At 44.2% G+C, this 23,133-nt stretch overlaps 1 protein-coding gene across 3 annotated transcripts in view; it reads left to right on the top strand.

Moving 5' to 3' along the window:
- The first annotated feature begins 8,039 nt into the window (after positions 1–8,039).
- Positions 8,040–23,133, top strand: part of LSAMP (limbic system associated membrane protein) — a 1,035,828-nt gene continuing 1,020,734 nt past the window's right edge. The window contains exon 1 of one of the 3 annotated variants that reach the window (XM_065063087.1): positions 8,040–8,979. Coding sequence is in view for 2 of the 3 variants with exons in the window: in XM_065063106.1 (XP_064919178.1) it covers positions 8,913–8,979 (67 nt within the window). In the remaining variant the exon portion in view is untranslated. The remainder of the gene's footprint in view (positions 8,980–23,133) is intronic. The other 2 variants (XM_065063106.1, XM_065063121.1) reach the window with 2 other exon arrangements.

The raw sequence follows: 23,133 nt of genomic DNA, 5'->3' as shown, positions 1-23,133 counted from the left end.
AAGGGGTAGTCGTGCTTGACCAACCTCATTGACTTTTATGAGGACATAACAAGGTGGATGGATGATGGCAGAGCTGTGGACGTGATCTACCTTGACTTGAGTAAGGCATTTGACACAGTCTCCCACAGCATCCTTATAGCTAAACTGAGGGAGTGCGGTCTGGATGATCGGGTAGTGAGGTGGACTGGGATCTGGCTGAAAAAAAGAAGCCAGAGAGTCGTGGTCAATGGGGCGGAGTCTAGTTGGAGGCCTGTATCTAGTGGAGTGCCTCAAAAGTCAGTACTGGGGCCTGTATTATTCAATATATTCATCAACGATTTGGACGAGGGAATAGAGTGTACTATCAGCAAGTTTGATGATGACACCAAGCTGGGAGGAGTGGCTAATATGCCAGAAGGCTGTGCTGCCATCCAGTGAGACCTGGACAGGCTGGAGAGTTGGGTGGGGAAAACTTTAATGCAATATAACAAGGGCAAGAGTAGAGTCTTGCATCTGGGTAGGAACAACCCCAGGTTCCAGTATAGGTTGGGGAATGACCCATTAGAGAGCAGCATAGCAGAAAGGGACTTGGGGGTCCTGGTAGACAGCAGGATGACCATGAGCCAGCACTGTTCCCTTGTGGCCAGGAAGGCCAATGGCATCCCGGGGTGTATTAGAATGGAGGTGGTCAGTAGGTCAGAGAGGTTCTCCTTCCCCTCTACTCTGCCCTGGTGAGACCGCATCTGGGATATTGTCTTCAGTTCTGGGCCCCTCAGCTCAAGAAGGACAGGGAACTGCTGGAGAGAGTTCAGTGGAGAGCCATGAAGATGATTAAGGGAGTGGAGCATCTCCCTTATGAGGAAAGGCTGAGGGAGCTGGGTCTCTTTAGCTTGGAGGAGACTGAGGGGTGACCTTATTACTGTTTACAAATATGTAAAGGGTGAGTGTCATGAGGATGGAGCCAGGCTCTTCTTGGTGACAACCAATGGTAGAACAAGGGGTAATGGGTTCAAACTGGAACACAAGAGGTTCCACTTAAATTTGAGAAAAAACTTCTTCTCAGTGAGGGTGACAGAGCACTGGAACAGGCTGCCCAGGGGTGTTGTAGAGTCTCCTACTCTGGAGACATTCAAAACCTGCCTGGACGCATTCCTGTGTAGCCTCATCTAAGTGTTTTTGCTCTGGCAGGGGGATCGGACTAGATGATCTTTAGAGGTCCCTTCCAATCCCAAAGATTCTGTGATTTCTCACCTACTATGGATACATGGTCTGCAACTACTTATCATAAGTAAGACTGGTGAGTTCTTTGGGGAAATGGAATCTCTTTTCTCCTATACTTGTGCAGCTTGTACAGCGTATAAATAATAATGGTCATTAATGCTAATAATGTATTTTTTAACCTCCTGATCATCCTCTGTCTGATAAAATAGCTGTAGGAGAGAAATTCTGCTTTGAAAAGGAAGCTACTGGCAGAAACTATTAACATTGCAAAGGCTAGCAGAAGTCAGGTAATACTAAACTTAAAACTCTCTCCTCATGTTTTTCATTAAGCGAGAGTCTGCAATTGCATTATAGTCTAATTTTTTTTAAATAGTAGGTGGGCTGCAGGCTCTTGTCTGGTCAGTGTGCTACGTGTTTGTCTTTCTTAGCATCTGGGGGAAAACCCTTGAAATAATTTCTCATCATCCTTGTGTAGAGCATCTGGCCCAAGAGACTTTGATCTCAGTGAGGGCTCTGTACACGCCTGCAGCACAACTGAGAAACGGTGGCAGGGAAGCTACACATACACTCAATACAGCGCAAACAAGGCAAAGGGCTGCCTTAGTGATTTTGCTGTTGAAGGGACCTGCATTAGGGGCCACTAAGTTTGGTGAGAGTCTTCCAGCTGCTTTTATGGGACTTGAGAGCAGGTCTTCAGTGATGGGTAAAAATGTATGGAACTCTGCCTGCATGAAGATTACTCTCTGCAGAGTATTGAAACCCAAACATTTTCATGTCACACAAGTAGTATTTTCCAGAACCTGTGATTTGGCCAAACGAAGACCAACTCAATGCAACCATGTTTGCATGTTTTCTACACTCTGGGTCATGTTTTCACCACCATAGACTTGACTTCCCTCCAAGATGCAGTGATATTGTTGCTAGGATGGGCCAAAGGCACAAATGAGGGCAGATTTGTAGGGAGAAGTACAGTTATCAGACATCATATAGTTAAAAGACTGGATATGCTTTTGGGCATGCAAGCCCATATGCCTGGAAAGCTGGGTTTGTTTTGTTCTTTCAGCTATATTCTTTAGTTTAATAAAATATATTGCCTCTTCCTACAAATCTTGCCTCACATTATTTGCCTTTCAGCTCTCTATGCACAGTAATTTCTGCACTGGAACTGTTGAAAAAAGGCACAAATTGTTTCTTCCACTAATCATAAAGCACTCCTCCAATCCCAAGTATCTAAGACAGCTGAATTCTTGCTTGCTCAAGCTTTCAAAAATAAAAACAAAATCATAAAAATCAATCCTTGGGTAAGAGAACATGTCTGAAAAACATCAGCCTGGGAATTAATAATTTCAGATTGTTGTGAACCACTGCAAGGAGACTCTTGCATGGGAATGCTCACATGACCCGAGCTTTCCAGACTGCTAAGCATGGACACCCCAACACAAAAAATATTTCTGGAGATCTTGCCAGTCTTCCATGTTTCTGTCCAGGAAATGTCAGGCTATCCACATATGTGCAGGTCAGCCTTCATTGCAGGCAGTGAGACTGATGTCATTTGCCACCTGTATCTCATTTGGGTAATAAGTACAGACTCTGGCAGTTATTTGTTTGGGTCTTTCCTGTGTCAGACAGATCAGCTGGAGCTCAGTCAGCCAGACACAGCGAGCAAATGGCCACACTTCCCTCTCCTGCTTTGCCTAAAGAACAGAGGACACATAGAGGGGAGCATATAGTAGTCCTGTCTCGAAAGTCAACCCACAATACATCTAGCAAAGCCAACGAGCCTTAGCCTAAAGGTGGAAGTACCAACTGGGGAGAATGAGACTTGACTTGTTTGGACCGTGGGTCAGGAAGCCGGGCTGCAGTGTGCAGCAGAGGGTTAATGGAGGAAAGCACAAGGCCCTCAGCTGTGACTAAAGACCCGAAAAGCAACAGCTGGGACAAAGGGCTGCTTCTGGGCAGAGCAAGGTATGTGCTAGGAGAGCTGGGTGCTATTTTGAGGACATGCCTTTGGTAGAGTGCTGCCTGGGGGAACAAGCCCTGAGTCCCAGGAGGAGGTAAGAAAGGTCTGTGCTGCCAACCTTTGGTGGAGATTTAAAGACCAGGGGGCTGCAAAAACACAGTCTTAAGAGGTGCTCTGTAGTGTTGAGGGATTGCTTGTGCCTCTGCAGGGGCTAGTTAATGCTGGATGTGCCAAGGGTTTTGTGGTGTAAACAACTCTTCCTATGGTCTGTGAATTCCCTGCTGTTCACAAGAGCTGATCAAAATTATGTTTTTTTTTTCCCCAGCTTGAAAAAGCTGACTCTTTTCCCACAGAAAACATGACAACTCAAAAAATTATCTGCCAAATTTTGTTTGGGTACTAGCCAATATTCTTTTTTGTGTTGTTGTTCACACTTGCAGATTTCCGACAAAATCTTGCAAATGTTCAGAGTGAAGGCCCTTTCAGCAGAACTTCGTGTGTGTGTTTCCCGAGAGGCTGGGTTCTGCCTGCCCGTGTTTCAGGCTTTCTCAGCATGGCCTGGGTGAGGCTCCCCTTGGAGAAGGAGTTGGCACCATGGATACAGCATGGGTAGACGTGCTGGTAGCGTCTGCTGTTCCATTTATTTTGTGTTCTAATTATGCCACAATGCCAATGTGTGTATGTATGCTGCTGGCAAATGTGTTTTGCAAGATACCCTTTATGTGACCCAACTTGGAGAGGATGTGGGTCTGCTACAGCTAATGTTAGAGAAACTTCCTCAGTGGTTCATGCTGTACCAGTTCATGCAACACATTTTTCTCCAAGGGCTCTCAGTTCAGTCCCCACTGCGTCATCACATGGTTATGGAAACTAAATGAGGACTGTTTCCATCTCTTCCCTCCTTCCACCACTCTTCAAGTGCTCCTGCTATCTCATTAGCTGGCTATTTCTGTGGATTTTTATCTTATGGAATTCCTCTATAGCCACACACTACCTTCCTCAGTTGCTCGCTTGGGATTTATTTGTTCAAAAAAGCCACTTTGAGCTTGGAATCTTGTAGAAATTCTGTTGGAAAAAATTTTCACTTGAAGCATCAAAAAGACACTCTGCCATCTTTGATGGGTTTCACAGCAAGACTGTAGAGAGGAAGAGAGGTGGAATGAGGTGCGGGGCAGTAAGATGAAAAAAGAAGCTGAAAGAGGAAAAAGGGGGGAATATAGATGAAGAGTACAAAGTGGCAGAAAGGAAAGGCAGGTGAGAAGTGTGATTTGAGTGGGGCTGGCTCCTTTTGAATATCAGGCTGAAGGCAAGTGAGAAGCATGAACACTGATTCCTCAGCACACATAAAGGAGCCTAATCAGGTGTGAGACTATTTATCATGGTCTTAATGCTCAGTGCATCCCTTCTATGAGACTGTACATTTCTGGACACTGTGCAGTCCTTGACCTTGGATAGTGGTGGGTTTCACAGAACCATATGACAAATTAGTATTTCTTGCTGAGAGAACGTCTCCTTCCGCTCCCTTTCCCAAGATCACATGCAGCACATGCCACAACACTCTTGTAAATCACACTGAAATGTGCTATTCATCAAAGATGCACTAGTCTCAAAGACATCCCATGAAACACACAGATACAACACTCAATAAAACAAGTAGTAATACACGTATGTCAGAGACAGACACGCAGGACAGGACACTAAAACATCTAGAGGAAAAAAAACCACTTCTGGGTAATGTATGGCTCTTGTCTCCTGCCGACTCTACCAAGTGCTCTCAGTTTCAAATTTCAGGACCACTCATTCTCTTATGTAAACCCTGCAAAATTTGCATGGCCAACTGTGTTTCCAATACTACTTCTATTAAAGTAAAAAACCCACTAAGCCTTTTGCTAATGCAAAATGACATTTGCACAGTTAAATAACAGTAATTTTAAAAAATTTGTAATGGAAAAGCTAAAAGTTCCTCCAACAACTTTAACATGCCTACTTGAGAAGTATTTTATAGTAGGTTCAGTATAAAAACTTGGAAGAGAAAATATTATTTGTGTGCTGCACAATCAAGTTAATATTGATATTGTGTGAAGTGACTAAAGCTAAGATGAAATAGAAATTAAAGTGTGAGTGCTTAAATAGTTAATAGCACAAAGCACATTTATTTATTAAAAAACGGACAAGCATCCATGCACAGTGCATCTAAATGCATCCACTTAGCCTTAATGAAATACTTCTACTATGCATTAAATTAGCCTGCTTTCAATCATTCAGAGCTTTAGCAGAATCCTTTTTTTTTCCCCTCCCCTTTTTTTCCCCCCCCTCCCCTCTTTTTTTTCCCCCCTCTCCCCTCTTTTCCCCCCCCCCCCCTCTTTTTTTTCCCCCCTCCCATTTTTCCTTCTTTCTTTTTTCCCCTTTTCTTCTAATATATATATTATATACAGGGCTGTAGATGTACTCTTCAACAGCTAATATTCCTATGGTTCATCTGGCTTTTGAATCCTGGGGTAAGTGGAAGAACTGCAATAATTTAAAACAAAAGGATTGAAGAACAAACACTATTTAATATTTTGGGTTTTCGTTGGTTGTTGGATTTTTTTGTTTGTTTTGGTTTTGTTGCTGTTGTTGGTTTTGTTTGTTTTTGGTTTGTTTTTTTTTTAATGTTTAGGGAGAGTTGGATGTAATTCTTGACTCTGTTTTTGCCCTCAAAATACGTAGGTAGATGAGGGATTTGGCCACATGAAAAGTGGACTCACCTTTGCTGGAGAGCATTCCCTGAGAGTTTCAGCCCACAGAATCTGATACTCCTGCTCATATTTAGTCACTGAATGTCCTGAGTAACTCTGTTGGTATGACTCAGCATGAGCAAGGGAGCCAAAATCCAACCCTGAATGTTTCTGAAGGTTAGGAGTATGTCAAATAGGTTGTAAGAAGTAGCTGTTTCTCTTTTTAGTCATGTTGGCTTCTCCAGGGAAGCAGAAGATGCTGCTACCTGAGAGTTCTTCCTTTGCATCTTCTCTCCAGATTTGTAGCTACCACTGCCCATGTTAGATGGGAGCAGTACTGGGTTCAGCATAATCTCACACAATGTTTATCCCTATGCAATTTATGGAGCAGAGATATAACTCTGCTGATGATATTGTTTTTGTTATTGATATTATTATTTCAATACAATTTCTATTACCTAAATGCCCAAATACTCCAAAGAGGACTAGACCCAACAGGTGACAGGATAGTCAATATCCAAAGTATAAGATGGCCATGCAGTTGACAGGTGTAGATTATGGGATCATGCGTAGGGTTGTGAGCAAGCGCCTATAGGTAAAGTAGACTTCCAACGGTTGTAGAATGATCTGATATAAGTGGTAAGGTTATGGCACCGTGTAGGATTGTGTGTCAGGTAGGTGAGAGATGAGGTTATGCATGTGACTGTGGGTAGCTGGGGTGTTGGGATAGGTGTTTGATAGCAGATGAGCTTTGGGGCTGTGTATTGGACTGGGAAGAAGATTTGTGAAAGTATGGATATAATGCTGTATAATATATCAGATGTATATGCTGGGCACTGAGGTAATGGATGATGAAGGTATAGGACAAATGAAAGGAGGGATCCTGAGCAAAGGAGCAGTCGTAAGAGTCAGAAGTATACAGACCTGGTGTGGTATTAAGGTGCAGGCCTCGCTGATCCCTGACCCTGTGCTAGAGCTTTGTGTGGATTCCTGCAACAAAAATCAAAAACTGCCTCCCACTCCAAGCCCACAAACTGATTGTCACCACCTGATTTTGGCACGCTAACTTCCAAACACATCCTGAGTGGCAAGTTAATTTTTGCTTGTGTTCTCTTTCACACCATGCTCTGTTGGTATCAGAGGATGAAAAGCATTTAAAAGGAAAACCATGAAAAAGAAGCATGGTCTGCCAGCTGACCGGAGTCGATTGACTTTAACACACTCGAATCTTTTTGGTTTGATTTCCTTGGGAAATGAAGACTAGCTGATTGTACATGTGTATCTGTTTGTCCATATGTTCTTCTTCCCAATAATTTTTCAGTACAACCAATTTCAACCATATTTGAAAGAGGGCGAAAGGCTGAAAAGTAACTTGTTTCTGTATGTATCTTCAAAACTGATGGTTACACAACCTCCATAGGGGAAAAAGCATGAATAATGCAGGTGGTACATGGCAGCAGCCACCCAGACCAAATGGTGACTGCATTTTGTGTTGCATCATAGTGTTGATATTGTTCCACTAGGAAACAAGCACGTGTTTCTGGGCTAGCCACAGCATGCTGTTTCTGTTTCCGACAGGGAATGTCACAGGGGATATGATAGGATCTGGCTCTCATTACAGCAGGCTGAGGGGGGATTTTGGAGACACCACACAAGAACACGGGGAGGCAGGCTTCGTGCTTTCTGTTCACAGAACAGCTTGTTGTACAGCAGTCTAATAAGAAATACTTCTGGAGGGGCACCATTACTGATGAGAATCCTACATGCTCACATTAGTGTTCTGCATCCTCAGTGCTTAAATTGGAGATTGGAACCATTTAGCAGTGGCATCCTCACGGGCTGCCATGGTGACAACAATAAGGGGCCACGGGCTGGGTGGGCAACCCGCCTGGGCTGCCACACTGTATCTCAGGTGCTGGTCTCTCAAAAGTTGCACAGTTTCTTTGCCTCCATGTCCCCAGCTGCAAAAGGGCACCCTTTTGTGAAATGCCTGGGGAGTGACTGATTAAAAGCCCTGTGTGAATGTTAAGTAGTACTTTATTACTGCTGTTTCTCTCACCAGAAGCAACGATTTTAGGGGGCAATAGAGCTGCAGGAGATAATTACTCTTTGGGAAAAAACGGTTCATGTTATGTACAGTAGGAGGAACCCATATTTGAAAGGAGAGGGGTAGTGAAAGAAGCATTCTGTGAGCAAACAGTGGCTCTGAAAGCTGGATTTCCTGCACAGAAGGATTCCTTCTGGTCCCTCTGAAATTTCACGGAAGTCATGGGAGATCCAGCAAAGATGCTTGCTCTTTATCCTGGAGGCCTGGGCAGCTCTGCAATTACAGTCAGTGTGTCTGAATCTCCCTCTGGTTCCTGTGTACTTCCCAGCACTGACACGAGTATCAGAGAGACCCTTGCTTCAGAATTTGTCGAGCTTAACTCTGCTGAGAAATCAAACCTGCCCCGCCACACTGAGGAATATTCCTTTGCTGAATAACCTCCCCATGTCAGCTGGACCTGGAGCTTTAGAGGCACCTGAGCCCAGCATGGCTTATAGACCTGTGATCCAAGAGATACATTTGCAGAGGAATGAGAGAACCATATTTCTATAGCATAACACGTATATATATATATAAAAACAAATGAGCTGGCTTGCAACACTAGGTGGCAGAGGTGGGATCTTTTCTGCTCTGAGCGCTGTCCTATAAGGCATTGCTTGTTTAAGTACAGTCGCATTTAGTTGGAGCTGCAGGAGAGAGACAGAGAGATTCTCTGTTTACAGCCAGCACGGGCTACGGCGAGCTTCTAACCTGCCCCCCCCTTTCTCCAGCACTTGAAGGGGAGAGTGCGAGGTTATTTGGGAATCTGGCCACCCTGGGTCAGCTTTTGCTGCGACTGGATTGGCAGAGCTGGCAAAGCAGAGCCCAGGGGGACTGAAGGAGACACTGAATCCCATTTAATTTGAGAGAAGAAAAAAAAAAAAAAAAGGAGAGAGAAGCGAAGAGACGGAGAAAAAGGCAGAGGAAGCGGAGCGAGTGAGAGAGAAGCATGAGGACCTACTGGCTGCACAGTATCTGGGTGCTGGGATTCTTCCTGTCCCTCTTCTCCTTGCAAGGTATGTGATGAGTTCTTTCTTGCAATCTCCTCAAACCCCTTCTGCTTGAATTGAGGCTGATGGACTGAGGACGGCCTGAAACATGGAGCTGGAAGCTGGAGCTTCCTCTTCCCCCACTTCCCCTCCAAACCTTCCCCCCTCCTCAGGAAATAAACGAAGGAAAGATCGCTGCTGGTGAATCCTATGGTTAGAGGGCATTGCATGTGACTGCTGCTGTATTTATGCTTTTGCAGAGGGGAGTTAGGGGGGCACAGTAAGATTTTCAAAGGAAAAGAGGGTAAAGGTGGGTGTCCCCTCCATCCAAAGCCACTGCTTCTCAGCACTTTGGGTCGTAAGTACTGATGCTCCTGGATTCTTTACCTTCCTGAGGAGATCAGTGTTAAGTTTCTTTTTTTTTTTTTTTTTTTTTCCTGAATTAATTTTATTTTGGTTTTGCCCCAGAGAGGGGGACGTTAGAGGAACCTCTGTGCCTCTGGTCTGTCTGCGAAAACCCTATGTCCTTCCCCTCTACCAGGGAGGAAAAAAAAGAGAATGACAGAGGAAAGACAGGAGAAGGAAATTTGTTGGGTATGGGGTTTTGTTCAGTGGAGAATTGCCAGCTGGGTTTCTTGCTTTAAGAGCCAACTGTGAGTATGGAATTTAGTTTGAAGTGATGACAGGCATGCTAGCTGTTTTTGAGATGCTTTCTGTAAACAGGAGTTAAGGGTTAATGCCTCCCATGCTGTATGTATAAATACATGTCACACATGCACATATAATCATAGCCCTCCAAATCACAGCTTGTACATGATCCACGCTCACTCAAACACACCAGTGGTCCTACACACACACATATATATACACACTCATGAATATAGCATGGAAGATTAATAAACTCACTCTGGCACATACAGTTCTATCTCCTTAGCACATGCAATTCCTGGAGTGCCAGCCTGCCTCTCTCGCACTCATGTTCTCCCTTCCTCTTCCCCCCGCCCCACCTCCTTCAAGCCTTTTCCTGTGTTCTCTCTCCATCCTGCACACTAGCGTTCGTGGTTGCTTGCATATAAAAGTCGCTTGCCTACCCTGCTGCACCAGCCTTGTAAACCTGCGTGCGTGCACACATATACACACACATAGGTGAATATATAAATAAAGAACATATATGCACTCTACCTGGCCTACTCTGTGCCTCACGGTCTTGCGTTCACAGTGAGCTGCACACTTAGAGGATATCTTGCTCTGGCTGTTTTCCATACACTCAGAGCTTTTTTTTCTCACTCTCTTGTGCATACTGTAGTGTATGAGTGCTGTGTACGGGGATATGCCCAGTCACAGCAAACTCACCTCCCCTTTTCTCCTGTTTTATACACTCTCTTGCATACACTCTCCTATTTTGTGTCTACTAAGCAAATTCCCATATTCCCTCTGTTATACACATGCTTGCTTTCACAGCCTCACACTTACCTGTCACCACTGCATGCACTCACTGCAAAATCCCTTGTTTTTTGCCACCTTCTCACATTTACTGAGTGCTCCTTTTAGTACAGTCTCACTTCTTCCGTCTCTGGGTTGCGTACACACTCTTTTCACTGTCACGTATTTTTGCTCAAACTTGCATTCTCTGAACTCTGGATTGTGAATCTGGCATGAGCACCTTCAGCTGACTTCCTTGCTGTGAAGTCACTATTTCTGACAGGGAAGGAGGATTTTTTTCAGCACATAGGATGTATGTAGGGTGAGAGGAGAACCGATACTTGTGTAGCTAATGTCAGCAATGAAGTTGTGTCGCTTAATGTGAACTTTGCTCTGGAGGAGTAGCTACAGACCCATCAAAGGAGATGGTCATTGGTGAATCACAATGACTCTAATATTGCCTATCTCTCTGATGCATGTTTCCTGGCTTGTAGTCGACAGTGCTTGCTCCGTGCAGCGTTTCCAAGCTGCAAGCCTTCCCCAAGTTGTGACCAGAGCATCCTGATGCTGGCACAACCGGGAGCTATTTCAGTCCTTTCTTATAGCTGTAGCTACTGGCATTTAGCCTTCTGTTTTAGTGAGTTACTACTGCCACAGCCACATCCATTCTGATTTTGAAAGCATTACAGAAGGTCTTTCGAGAGCTGTCTTACCAGGTACCCTCTAAGAAGGCAGAGCCAACGCAGTTGCCTTCCCTGCATTTTGGGATGGGATGGGGCAGGGAGAGGGGAGTGTTGCAAACCTGGAGCTGTTTTTTCTACTGCTTCCAAACTTCAGATGTGGTATAAACCAGACCCAGTCCACTGCTGCATCTGGTTTTGTAGCAAGCAGTAATTTCCTTTCTCTGATCTGGAGGGTGAGAGGCTGGGGAAGCAGGAATTTTTGGGCCACACAGGAGAAACAGGGCACTTCACAAGCAAGCCTGAAAATACCTGAGGGAGTTAAAAAGATGCAGGAAGGTATTGTGCCCTTAAAAAAAAAAAAAAAAAAAAAGTGAGAGAACCACAAAATGCTACCAACCACTTATTTCAAATTAACAAATTAATTGTTATTCACTGAAAGCTGTGGTAACAAGCCTTAAACGCTTCTGTAACCCTGCTGAGCATGATTCTGTGGAGCTCTTACCCCAGGAAACTGCACTAGTGGCTCTGACAGGCAGTGACCCCAGTTGGACCGGCTTCCAAGTGCTCTCTGAGCACATCCCTCCAGAGCCAGCCAGCTGAGCCTGCACCTCTGTGAGCTATCCAAAACTTGTCCATGCTTTCTCTCCCCCTTTTCCTTGCTGTCCACTTGGGGGTGTACCAGTGACCACAGAAATGGCTCATCATCTTTTTTTTGCAAAGCCAACCAAATGTGGGGGTGAAAGAGAGCAATTCCAGCCAAGCTGGGGCTGAATAGCAGGTGGTGGGGGTGAAGGGGAGGGAGTGCAGCTGAGGCTGTGGCAGGAGAGCTACAGGCTCCCGATGCCAAGTGCCCAACACGGGCAACATCCTCCAGTGCCCAGGCCAGGGGATATGCAATGGGTTGCCAGTCCTCCCCCTGCCCAGGCTCGAGGGCTTTGGCTCCTTCTTCCCTACTTTAGAGGCCCTGAGTCCTGCCCAGAGGATATTTGGTTATTTTCTGATCACTTTGTTTCCTTAATTTCGTGGTTCAGGATTCTTGCGTTTCCCTGCTGCTGTGCTTCCAGTCCTTGTTCAGAGGCAGGTGGCTCGGAGGTGGGATGGATGTTCTTCCTGCATGGTGCTCTGGCCTTCCTGCGCTGAGGGAGAGCTGGAGGAATAAAAGTACCTACACACCCCAGCACTGCTGGTGGGTGGGATTTTTCTAGTGGCATGCTGCAGCTTTTCCCTCAAATGGATTTGTGTCTTAGTACGGTGTGATAAAGATCAGACTCATGAATTGGACTTAAAAGCTGAATTTTTCTTTTCCTTTTTTTTTTTCCCGGAGTCAAAAAGCGAATGTATGGGAATGGGGAGGCAAAGCAAATTATTTGGGTCTATGAAAAATTGCATTTTGATAATTAGAAGAATTTTGTGTTGATGTTTTCACTTTTGCCTACTATTACTCTAACTTAGCTGTCAATTTGAAAAGTAATTTTCATTTTCCCCCCTGAGCATTTTATTTTAAAAATGAATGCCTTGACAAATTATACATTTTCTTCAACATTGCTTTACATTGAAAATTCTTCTAAACAAACTCTTTTCCTTGAGAAATAACAGCTGTTTCAAACCAGCAATTTGCTAAAAAATCCCAGCTTGTTTTAACAAATCTCCTCTACATCCCCACCTCATTGGTTAATTGCAGGAGATTTTGTGATTTAAAAAAAGAAAAAAAAAACAAAAACAAAACCAACACAAAAAACCTCTACAGCCAATTTAGTGAAGTAGCTGCTTTAGGAAAGGAAATGCAGAATGGGTCTGCATAGTACTGGCAGCATTTATTTATAATGTATTTTTTGAGCTGCTCAAAGCTGTTCATAAATGGAGAATGAGTCTGATGAAAGAAATCACAGAAACGCTTGGTTAAGTGGAGTAGGATGCTTTAGGTTGGTATGCAGTAAAAATGCTATCTGTAAAGTCTCATGTTTTATAACATTACTAGGAAACGTGGGTGTGAAAAAGGATAGGATTGTTAATGTGTGAGGTTTGTGAAATCTGTATGGATGGAAATGTGTACTCAAGTGTTTCTTCACTGATAATGTGTACGTAACGGATGAGGAGAACAGAGGAAAGAGCAGGAATGTATGTGCATGTGAGTGGTGGCATTGTAGTGTATGGGTAACAGTGTGGGGTGACTCTGATGCATTTGGCTAACATGTAAATGCTGCTGACTGGAGAGAAAAAAACCCAGACTTTTCTTGCTCTCCCAAATATACTTTTCTTTCTATCCGTTTTCAGCTCTCTCTGTCAAATAAGGCAGGGGAAGCTCTCACAGGCTGGACTGTATTGATGAGGTAAACAACTCGGCTGCCTTGCTTTCCCCTAAATGATGAAGAGGTTCAATACCTACAACAAAACACTTTGGTTGTAGGCTTAAGACAGGGAAGAGTCAGAGACGGTTCTTTATCTGCAAGCAGGGAACATTAAAAAGATATCCCAAGCATTTCTTCTAGTCCTATCCCAGGGATCACAGACCATTTGAGTCAATAATTAGCACACCAGTAAGGCCCCATTTCCCATGGCTGTTAAAATCCAAGCACTCAGCTACCTACTCAAAGGATTTGATTATAAGTAGAAATTCACTTCGTCTTTTAGTCTTGATTATCCTCTCTCACACAAGAGTTTTACTAGTCTTGTAACAAATACCCTATTCCAAATGTTTGTGGGTGCTCCTTTTCAGCCTGCAAACACCCCTGCATGTGTTAGTGGTCTGAGGAGGAGACAAAGTCTTTAAGAGTTAGTCTTCATGCCTCTTTTTTCACATACAAGCAATAGATCTCCTTCCAGTCAGGGTGAGGAATATGGCTGCTGTCATCCTAGGCTGATGGAGAGCCAATGCTTTAGAAGTTCATATCTTTAACTGTGTTCCAGCAGTGCCTTCTGTCAGCTTTCAGGTACACCAAGGCCCTTGCCTTGCTGGTGGGGACTGTCCCTTTCCCTCAAGAGATTTACCTTGTGCAAGAGCGTTTTGCCTAGGAATGGGTTAAAGTAGTGATGTTAACGTGAGTCTAAATATGATGTAGCCCCTGCAGCAGCAGCTGGGTGCTCTGTGCGGTTCCATGGACAGGCTGGTGTGGCTGGGCAAGGCTGGTGGTGAGGAGCTGTAGCCCCGCTTATTGATCTGTGTGCTGTAAAGTGGAAACAGGTGGCAAAAGGTGATTACGAGTGAATGCAAGGGAAACCTCCTTTTCTGGGCAGATCTGAATACCTGATGGGCTTCCTTGTGGAAGAGAGCCAGCTGAGGTCATTGGCTGACAGAGGCTGTTAAAGGATGGAATAACCTGAGTGAAATCCATAGTGATACCAGACAAAGGCATCCAGGAAGAGTCTGGGGAAAATCTTTCATGTGTCCCTTTGAACATATGGGCATGCGCTTTCCAAAAGATTGTCTCCTTTGCATGCAGGGTGGCTGCTGGAAGGTTGCAGAGTTTTGCTGTATGCAGTCCCTGTAGGAAGCATGAATTTTTGCCTTTTCAGTATCCCCTTTTCCTTAAAGAAATGTATGCCATAGTTTTATGTACTGTTCAGGCTCAATCAGCAATGACTTTGACAGCTGATGTGCTTTTCCTGCTGTCATTTTATTTGGGATAAAATCAAAATACCAAGCACAGCACAGACCATCTTGTCCCACTCTGAGAAGGAGCAGATAAGGGCAAGATGGAGATTTGTGTGGGTGAGCGTGTGAGACACAGCCCTCTCCTGGTGTCAGGGAAGGGTAGAGATCCCTGCAGACAGCATGGAAATGGAAGAAGAAATGCTGGGAAATCATGTTTCTTACAGAAATGCCCAGGGGGGGGGAAAAAAAAAAAGGAAATCTGGGCTAGATTCTGTGCTATGCCGTGGCACTGTGGCGCTTTGGTTGATGCTGGTATTCTGTGAGCTCCCTCCAGCAGGTTGCCTGCCAATGGGGCAGCATTGCCCTGATCAGCTGCATGGAAGGAGAGGGAATAGCATGGCAGGGGCTGCTGCTTTAATTTCTCTCAGCCAAAGGTGTATTCTTTCTAGCTAAGACTTGCAAGGCCTCACAATGAAGTGTTTTGCTGGCCATATCTGTTGTCTTAAAGTTCATGGAAAAATTTTGCATGACTGCTCTCTGGGAGGAAAGGACCCTTTATGCTAGACCTGCCTAGTGTTCACCCATCAACACACAACAGGATTTTGCCCTGGTTGTCAGCTGTAGAGATACTGGACTTTGAAAGAATCTGGAAGATTGTTTTGGGGGCAATGCAATGATATAAATATTGAATTAAAGCAGGTTGGTGTGTGTTTTTTGAGGGACGGTTTTGTTTTTTTAAAAAACAGCATCAGAAAGGTAGGCTTCAGAAAAAAAGAGTTCTGGCTTAAAGCAAAGGTGAGTGTAACTGGAGCTTTGAGCTCACAGTCTGGGCTTTAGCAGTTCCTAAGTTCTCTGAAGATGGTTCATTCTTGAAACCTGCTCCCTTCCCTAAGGTCTGCTTCTACGTGACCTCACAGGTGCAAATTTCATTTATTTCAGGTTTGACAGAGCTCTCCCACAAAGAGGGCGGTCCTCTCCCTTTTTCGATGATGTGTTCTTGGCTTTTGGGAGGGGGAATGTGCGGCAAGCAGGTCATGAGCAGTGGGATGAGGGAGGGAGCAAGCAAGGAGACAAGTGGAAGGCTGTGGATTTTTCCAGCTGGGAAATCAATAGCATATGAGCATGCAGTCACTGGGATAGGAGTATGAAATGTAAGTGTGTAATCACAGCTCCCTCCCCTCTGCCCCTTAGCACTTATATTGATGGTGAGTTGCAGACTGGAACCAATTAATCCTTACAACCTTCTAGGACAATAACTATTAATATTCTCCTGCATGCCCTCTGGCTGCTGCACCTGCGTGGAGCCTGGCTGTGCTTGGCCCTCAGCAGCTGACCCAAAGCTACATCGAAAGTGAGAGCAAGGGTCTTTCTGACTGTGAACCTTGCAGCACGTCCACTTGTGCAAGTGTCGATGAAGCTGGCTGTATGGATATATACTTGAGTGTCTGACAATGGAGGGATTTGCAGGTGAGGATTTGCCTGCAGGAAGAAGGTGTTGTTTCAAGGGGCATCCATGGGGTTTTTGATGTGTAAACATGTTTAGACTTGTGCCATTGTGGATCCATCTGGTGTGAGTACCTACTCTTTGCCATGTAAAACTACTTTCTTGTACAATGGGTTCACATGTATTGCATCATTCAGTTTTATTTATGCCTGTATAAATGGCCTGTGCATGAAGGTATGACCAGAGGCCTTTTAATATCTATTCCTTGGCTTTTGAGAAGATGCACATGCAAACCAGAAGGTGATAGTGGGGAGATATACATATGTGTGTGCATGTATTTGCATGTAACAAAATGTGCAAGTTGTGTGTTAAAGATTCTTGTGCTGTGTTAACATATCTGGTTCAGAGTTGTATTTTGTGCAAGGGAGATACTATGAAATCTTAGTTCAGGAGGTGAATGCAGCATGATTACTGATAGGAATATCTGTATATGCTTTTAGAGTGACCATTACTCATAGCAGATTTGCATCCTATCTTGACATGGCAAGCAATTGTTGCAGTGAAACAGAATTGTTGCTGTGGCTTGGCTACCCCTCCTCATCTTTCTGTGATAGCCTCAGTGTAAGGTGACAACTTAGTCATGCTTCAGTCACCTGGGCATGAAATACAGTGTAGAGAGTGGAAAGGACATGTTTGACACCTGCACTTTCATGGCAGAGTTTCTGGGAATAGAAGATGAAAGAAGATAAAAGGAGGCTTTCTTGCACGTACAAGCTGCACTGTTTTAATTAGACTGATATATTCAAAAATAGTACAATCTATCTGAGCCAACCTTTCTTACGTAGTCCTGCTATTGTGTACTGTATCAGCAAAGGGTTCCTAGGCAGGATGCAATCTGAACCGGCAAACCAGCAAATATGCACTTTCGCTCTACCTGCATTAACACGGCCTTGCTTGTTCAACTATCTCAACAGCACAGATTCTGTCCAGCATAGCTGTGTTTTGTCGAGGGGTTTAACTGGCTGAGTAAAAGCAGGATAGACCTGACTGCAGGCATGCTTCTGTGGGATGTTCTTCTCCTCTTCTAGATCTTCTGCAGAGGGCAGGAAACTATTTGTATGGAAGAGTCTTGGTGCTGTACAAGGGTTAGGGCTATTACTAAAAAATTTCTCAGTGATTCAAAGAAAAAGAAATCTTAATCATACTTGAATTGATGCGAGAGCTGCCTGTAGTCTAGACCTGCTAAGAGAGGGAAGATAGGCAATGGCGAGAGAGCTAAAGTGAGGATATAGAACATCTCTTCCGTTTCCACATATTCTAGACTGGTGACTGGTTTCTGTATTATCTAGCAGCTACAGAGCTACAACAGATTGGACTGCTAATAAAAAAAAAAAAAAAAAACCAAAACAAAACAAAAAAAAAAAAAGGCTGCAGCATGAGGTAAATGAGCTGTGGCATTGCCCCAGAGGGACCTAGAGCTAAGGTCAGCCATAAAGAGTCTTCCTCCTCTTCTGGTCTGCTGTGTACATAGAGAAAAGGGAGAAAAGGCCATTCTGGCTGGCCTTGCTCTGTCTGTCCTGATAGAATGCTTTGTAGCAGCAGGTTTTTCTTCAGGCTTCAAGGGACCTTGTAAGGCCCCTGCTTTTAGCCTCTCATCTTCTCCTGGTCAAGCTGAAGAGTTTCTGGTGTCTTTGCCTCCCCCTGCTGCTCCAAACAACCCAAGTGACCACAAGAAGCAAAACAAGACATTTCGAGGTGTCCCTGGTGCTGCAGTTTTGCTTGAGCTGCTGTGAAAGAGGAGTGGCAGTGGGAAAGGTATGGGGGACACAGGAGACTTCAAGCCCTTGCTTTTTTTGCCACATAGCAGGGATCCTTAGAGTGCCAGCTTTGAAGCCCATGCAGACCTGAGGATATTGTGTGAGAAGAGGCTTTGAAATTGTTACAGGGAAAGACTGAGGAGGACCTTGATCTAGAGGAACCCTTCCTATGGAGCTGCCACCTTTTCTTGATGCCTTGGCCACCCCACGGATGTCCTGAGAGCTGGCAGAAACCTTGACAGGTTTCTTACTGAACCCTGCCTGATGTTCCCCAGAAGTTTGTTGAAGCAAACCAAGAAGTTTTGCAAAGCATTTCTGCCTCACTGAAATGGCGCATTTCTAATAAGGAAAAAAAAGGTGTTTTGTTGGAAAAATTCCAACTTGGGTTTCAACAACAGATTAAGGCACAAGTGTTTAAAGGCTTTTCTGAGATGTGTTATCTTCTGTCCTAAGATTACATCAAAGTCTCAACAGTCATCTAGAACAAAAAAGTTCTGAAAATTGTGGTCTTTATAGGCATGAAGAAAAACTTGAAAATATAACCTGAGTGAAGTCAGTAGCTGGTGTCTGTCTTGAGTCTGCCAACAACTGAGAGAACATTTTCAGGGATATATCATCCCATTTATTTCCCTGAGGTACTATGTCTGACCTTCTCCTGCTAATGCCTCTTTGCTGACTGTGTTGAAAATGTTTTCCCAAAGAGTGTGGTGGTCCTGGTCCTCTTGACCAAGGGTTAGATCCAGTTTCCCTGAGGTAAAATGCTCTGGGAAACCACTGTTGCCATACTTGCCTCAGTGGCCTAAAAATTAGAGCAGACCTTTTTTCATAGGACCTGCCACTGCTTGATGGGGTTGGAACGTGAGGGTTGTGCATCATGTAGCAGGTTTTTAACTTATGTTGTGGATTGTGTTTTCTCTTGGATAATGAGAATGTTTGTTCAGTTTGACTTGTGACCATTCCTGGACAGACTGAGAACTGTAAAACTGGAGAAAACAGTGAAGCAAATTCAGAAGACGACTCATTTAAACAAAAGATGTAAAGGCTTTACAGAAGATCTACCCCTAGTTTTGTTTGGAACTGGATTTCCTTTAAAAGCAGTTGATGTCACTGGGGAGGAGGGAGTGTCTGTCGTGAGAGATGCTCATCCCATAGCGATGCCATATCTGAACTGGAGGATGAGTGTGCGCATGTGTCTGTGTGTGCATGGCATGTGTGGGGCCTGTGCTGTGATCACCAGAATTACTGTCTAGCCACATAACAAGCTGTTGTTGTTTACAGCGCTTGGTTCCGGGCACTTCAATTCCAGAAAGACGTAAACAAAATTAGAGGGAATTCAGAGGATTGCAAGGAGAATGATTAAGGGGCTGGAGGGACTGACTTATGAGGAATGCTTGCAAGAGCTAAATATATAGCTGTTTTGGCTAAATGACTAAAGAGGAGCTATGCTAATGATCTAGGCATACTGGGAAGGCGTGAAGTATTGTCTAGTGTGGACTGAGAGCTAGAAGTCTCTCACATGGTATAAAATTTGGAGGAGAGAAGCGAAAAAAATGGCAGGAGAGAAAAATACTTAATGGAAGAGAGAGATTAGGTGGTGAAATGGCTTTGTTAAGAATTGTGGCGGAATTGCTGTCATTTGGGATATCTGAAGTTTGGCTGGGCAGAACCCTGGAGAATAATCCATGCACTACAAGCTTGAAAAGGTCCCTCGAGAGACAGTCTAGATGCCTTAATAGATTTTTATGCTGTCATTAATTTCTGAATCACAGCTAATACTTCCAGTCTGACAAAGAACCATATTAGTTAAAGTATTTCTCTTTCTTGCTTTGTATTATTTCTGCTGTGATGCAGATACTGGGGCACGACAGGCTCATGAGGAAGTCTTCTGCTATATTAACAAATAAAATCCTGATTATCAACTGCTTAACTCAAAGACTTATTTTAATCTTTCATTTAGTGGGGTATTAATTCAGATTTGTCTGATAGGTGGGCAAAGGCAGCCTGCTGGACACTCAATAATATGAAATCCCAGTATCTGTAACTTTGTCCTATAAGGTGTGCTAGGCTTTAAGAAGTTTCCCATTGCCACATATACATACATAGCCTCTGCTCTTTCTTTGTCTTGCACATTTTCAAAATGGTAACCAAACAGTGGACTAGTCAGGTTCAGAAGCTCATGTGGCTGAGGTTGTAGCATTCTTGGTATGTCACAAGAGCTGAGCCCTCCCAGGGCCATCTGTGAACTGTGGGGAGGAGGACCTATGAGGAAGGCAAAGGTGGAACAAGATGGTAGGAGATGATCAAGTTGATCAGTGGTGAGTGGGAATAAGCCAGCTGGCTTGCTCTTATCTTGCTTACAACAGAAACTGAATAGTGAAAGCTGAATGGGTAATGTTGGCTGCTCTGTTTAACACTTTTTGGGGAAGAGAACAGACTGAACTGACAGCGAGTTTTGTAGTGGCTGCTGTGCTGGCTAGCACCATGGACTTACAGAGGAAAAAGGTACTGCGGCTCAAGTGAAAGAGCCAGGATACATAATGGGGATTATCCAGATTGAAGATTATTAGTGCCATGGATGCAGACCCAGAAAGAGTTCATCATAGTTTATTAGCTCAGGTGCAGGACTATGCAAATTGCAATCTGTTTCCTGAGCAGGAAGCAAGGAACACTGTTTTGCATTGCATGCAGGCCAGACTGTTAAGTATTGCTGATCTTTCCTAGTCTGTGCAGGTTCAGTTTGAGGATCTCAGCAGCTCAGCCCAGCAGTGCCAGGGAACAAGCTGTAGAGACAGGTGACTCTGGATGGAAATCAGTGCTGCTTAGACTGGACTAGCAACTAGCCTTGGCAGCTGTTGGCAATGGCATCTTTATCCCATGCTCCCTAGCAGAGTAGGAGAGCTCATTAGCTCAGATTTGGTGCAATTGGAGTACAGCTGGGCTCTGGCTCTGAACTGGAGACAAGGAACATTGTAGTCTTGAGTCATCCCCACTGAGTTTCCTGATTTTCATGTTATAATCTCCTGTTTAAGAAACATGTAAGTCCTGGAAATAATACCAAATCCTCCCTTTACTTTAGGTAGAGTTAGTTGGCTTTATTTGTGCCAGAATGGGAAAAATCTGAGATGAGAGAAATTCAGTAAAGGATGAAGACAGGGAGAAGATTGGAGACTCCAAAAGTGACAATCTGTATTGGCAGAGATGGGTTCCTGTTGGATAGTAGGATGCATGGTCATGAAGATGGAGAGCTTGAAATACAGGTCTGAAGACCAATGGACCAACTGTTTTCCAGGTGTTATTTAGGCAACCTGTGTGCCCTCTAGTGGCCTAACTCATGGAGGGACATAGATACTGCTGCTACATTAGTCAAAGGCAGTGTTTCTTGGAAAGCTGGACTGTGTGTTTGGAGCCTAAAGCATGAGGGTTCTCAGTCCTGGCTCACTGCAGAGAGAGGAGCGAGGTGAGAGATAATTTGTCTAGTAATTGCGTTTGTTGCGTGCAGCAAATGGATTCGTTACAGCACCTTTTAATCATTGTTCTGTGGGATTTTGCTAATCTCATTCTAACCCCAGCAGAACATTTGTCGCTTCGCACCCAGCAGTTGAATCAATGCACGATGCTGCCGCCTCCTTTAGATATGGGTGCAAAGGCTTAGCAGCAGGAGGCCTTGAAATAGATTCCTGTAACTGGTTGTACAGGATAGAGCTGTGGGGTCAAACACTAACTCTGAAAGGAGAGGAGAGACCCAGAATGCTACAAGGAAGAGGGCAGCTAGTGGGAAACTTGTGCTTGGATATGCTGAACATTTGAAGAAAAATATAAGCATTTAAAAGACAAAATCTAAAATTACCTGGGCTTCCACTCTCTAAAATTCCCGGTCTAGGTATCTAACAGCAGCACTATTTAATAGCAACCTTCACAGGAAGGGAGACTCTTCTCAAACAACAAGTGTAGTTTTGGGGTTTTTTTCATTTACTGTTATTCACATGTTTGAACAAAGTTTAAAAAGTGGATTGACACTCATTAGTAACTACTTTCGTTAGTCAGAGTTGGTCCTTTAAAAATTTTCATGCAAATACACTAAACCAGAAACTTCTTGGGAAAATGTGGATGTTTAATGAAAACTGGTACAAGGAGGGATTTCTCATTAGTAGGATGGCCTTTCTGAAAGAAGCAGAGACAAATTCTAAGCCAGTGCAATATAAAAAATCCAGGTCTACGTTTCTTCTCCAAAATAGAGCAGGATCTGAAATTTGGTTATCCCACAGTTCAGAGAGCACATTAATCCTTGGGCTCTCATCTGCATTGGAGAGGTCTCATTTTCCTCTCCAAGTCACAATTTTAGCCACCATACAATGTCAGAGTTAGAGCTCTGTGACTTCCGTTATTCAGTGTGGAGCTTGGATTAATCACTGGATAGGGTGTGAGCGAAATGGTCTACAGCTGCCACACAGACGCAGGAAAAAAGCTCACGCTGCCAAAGGCACACAAGCTCCAGGTCTCTGTTCTTTGGTTCATGGCATGCAAGGGCAGGCTGTGGGACAGCCCCTGCTTGTCTCAGGGAATGGCTGGGAAGAGCTTGTTGGCTCTGTGAGCTGAGGTGGCAGCAGCAGGACACAGACCTTGCAGGTATTTCAGCAGGCAATAGTGGGGATAGTGCTGTGGCTGTAAAACAGCTCTCCAAATTCCTGACCAAATCCCTGTGTATTGCCCTTGGCAGATTTGGAGGCAGGCAGCTCTGCTACATTTGTAAAGCCTGCAGTGTGGTGTCTGCCCTGCAGCCTCAGTCAGTGTGGCCAATTCCTTCTTGGTCCTGATGTTGGCTCACTGGATCTGCAAGGAAAGGAAAGGCATGGGTCTTTTCCTTCAGCCCCCTGAGTTAAACTTGAACCAAATGTCCCAGTTTGTTTCCTGCTGCTTAGCTTTATGACTAAAACAAGGGACCAAAAATGTGTTTGTAGCGAAGTGGAGTAACCCAACAGCTTCTATGATGTTTACTTCCTGCACCAAGGTCATATCAAAAACATATGACCTAATTTTTGTTAGAAACCACTAATTCTGCATTGAAGTTAACATTCTGGTCTGTGGCCTTATTTGTTCTTGTGGAGTAGAAGGTTGCCTAAGACTTCTTGAAGGTTTTGGGTTGGTTTGGTTTTGTTGTTTTTGTGTGTGTGTGTGTTTTGTTTTTCGTTTGGGGAGGTTTTTGTGTAGAAAAACAAGGAAGAA

The sequence above is a fragment of the Columba livia genome, chromosome 1, assembly GCF_036013475.1.
Source record: "Columba livia isolate bColLiv1 breed racing homer chromosome 1, bColLiv1.pat.W.v2, whole genome shotgun sequence".
NCBI classification, from domain to species: domain Eukaryota; kingdom Metazoa; phylum Chordata; class Aves; order Columbiformes; family Columbidae; genus Columba; species Columba livia.
This window is presented reverse-complemented; position numbering and strand designations above follow the sequence as displayed.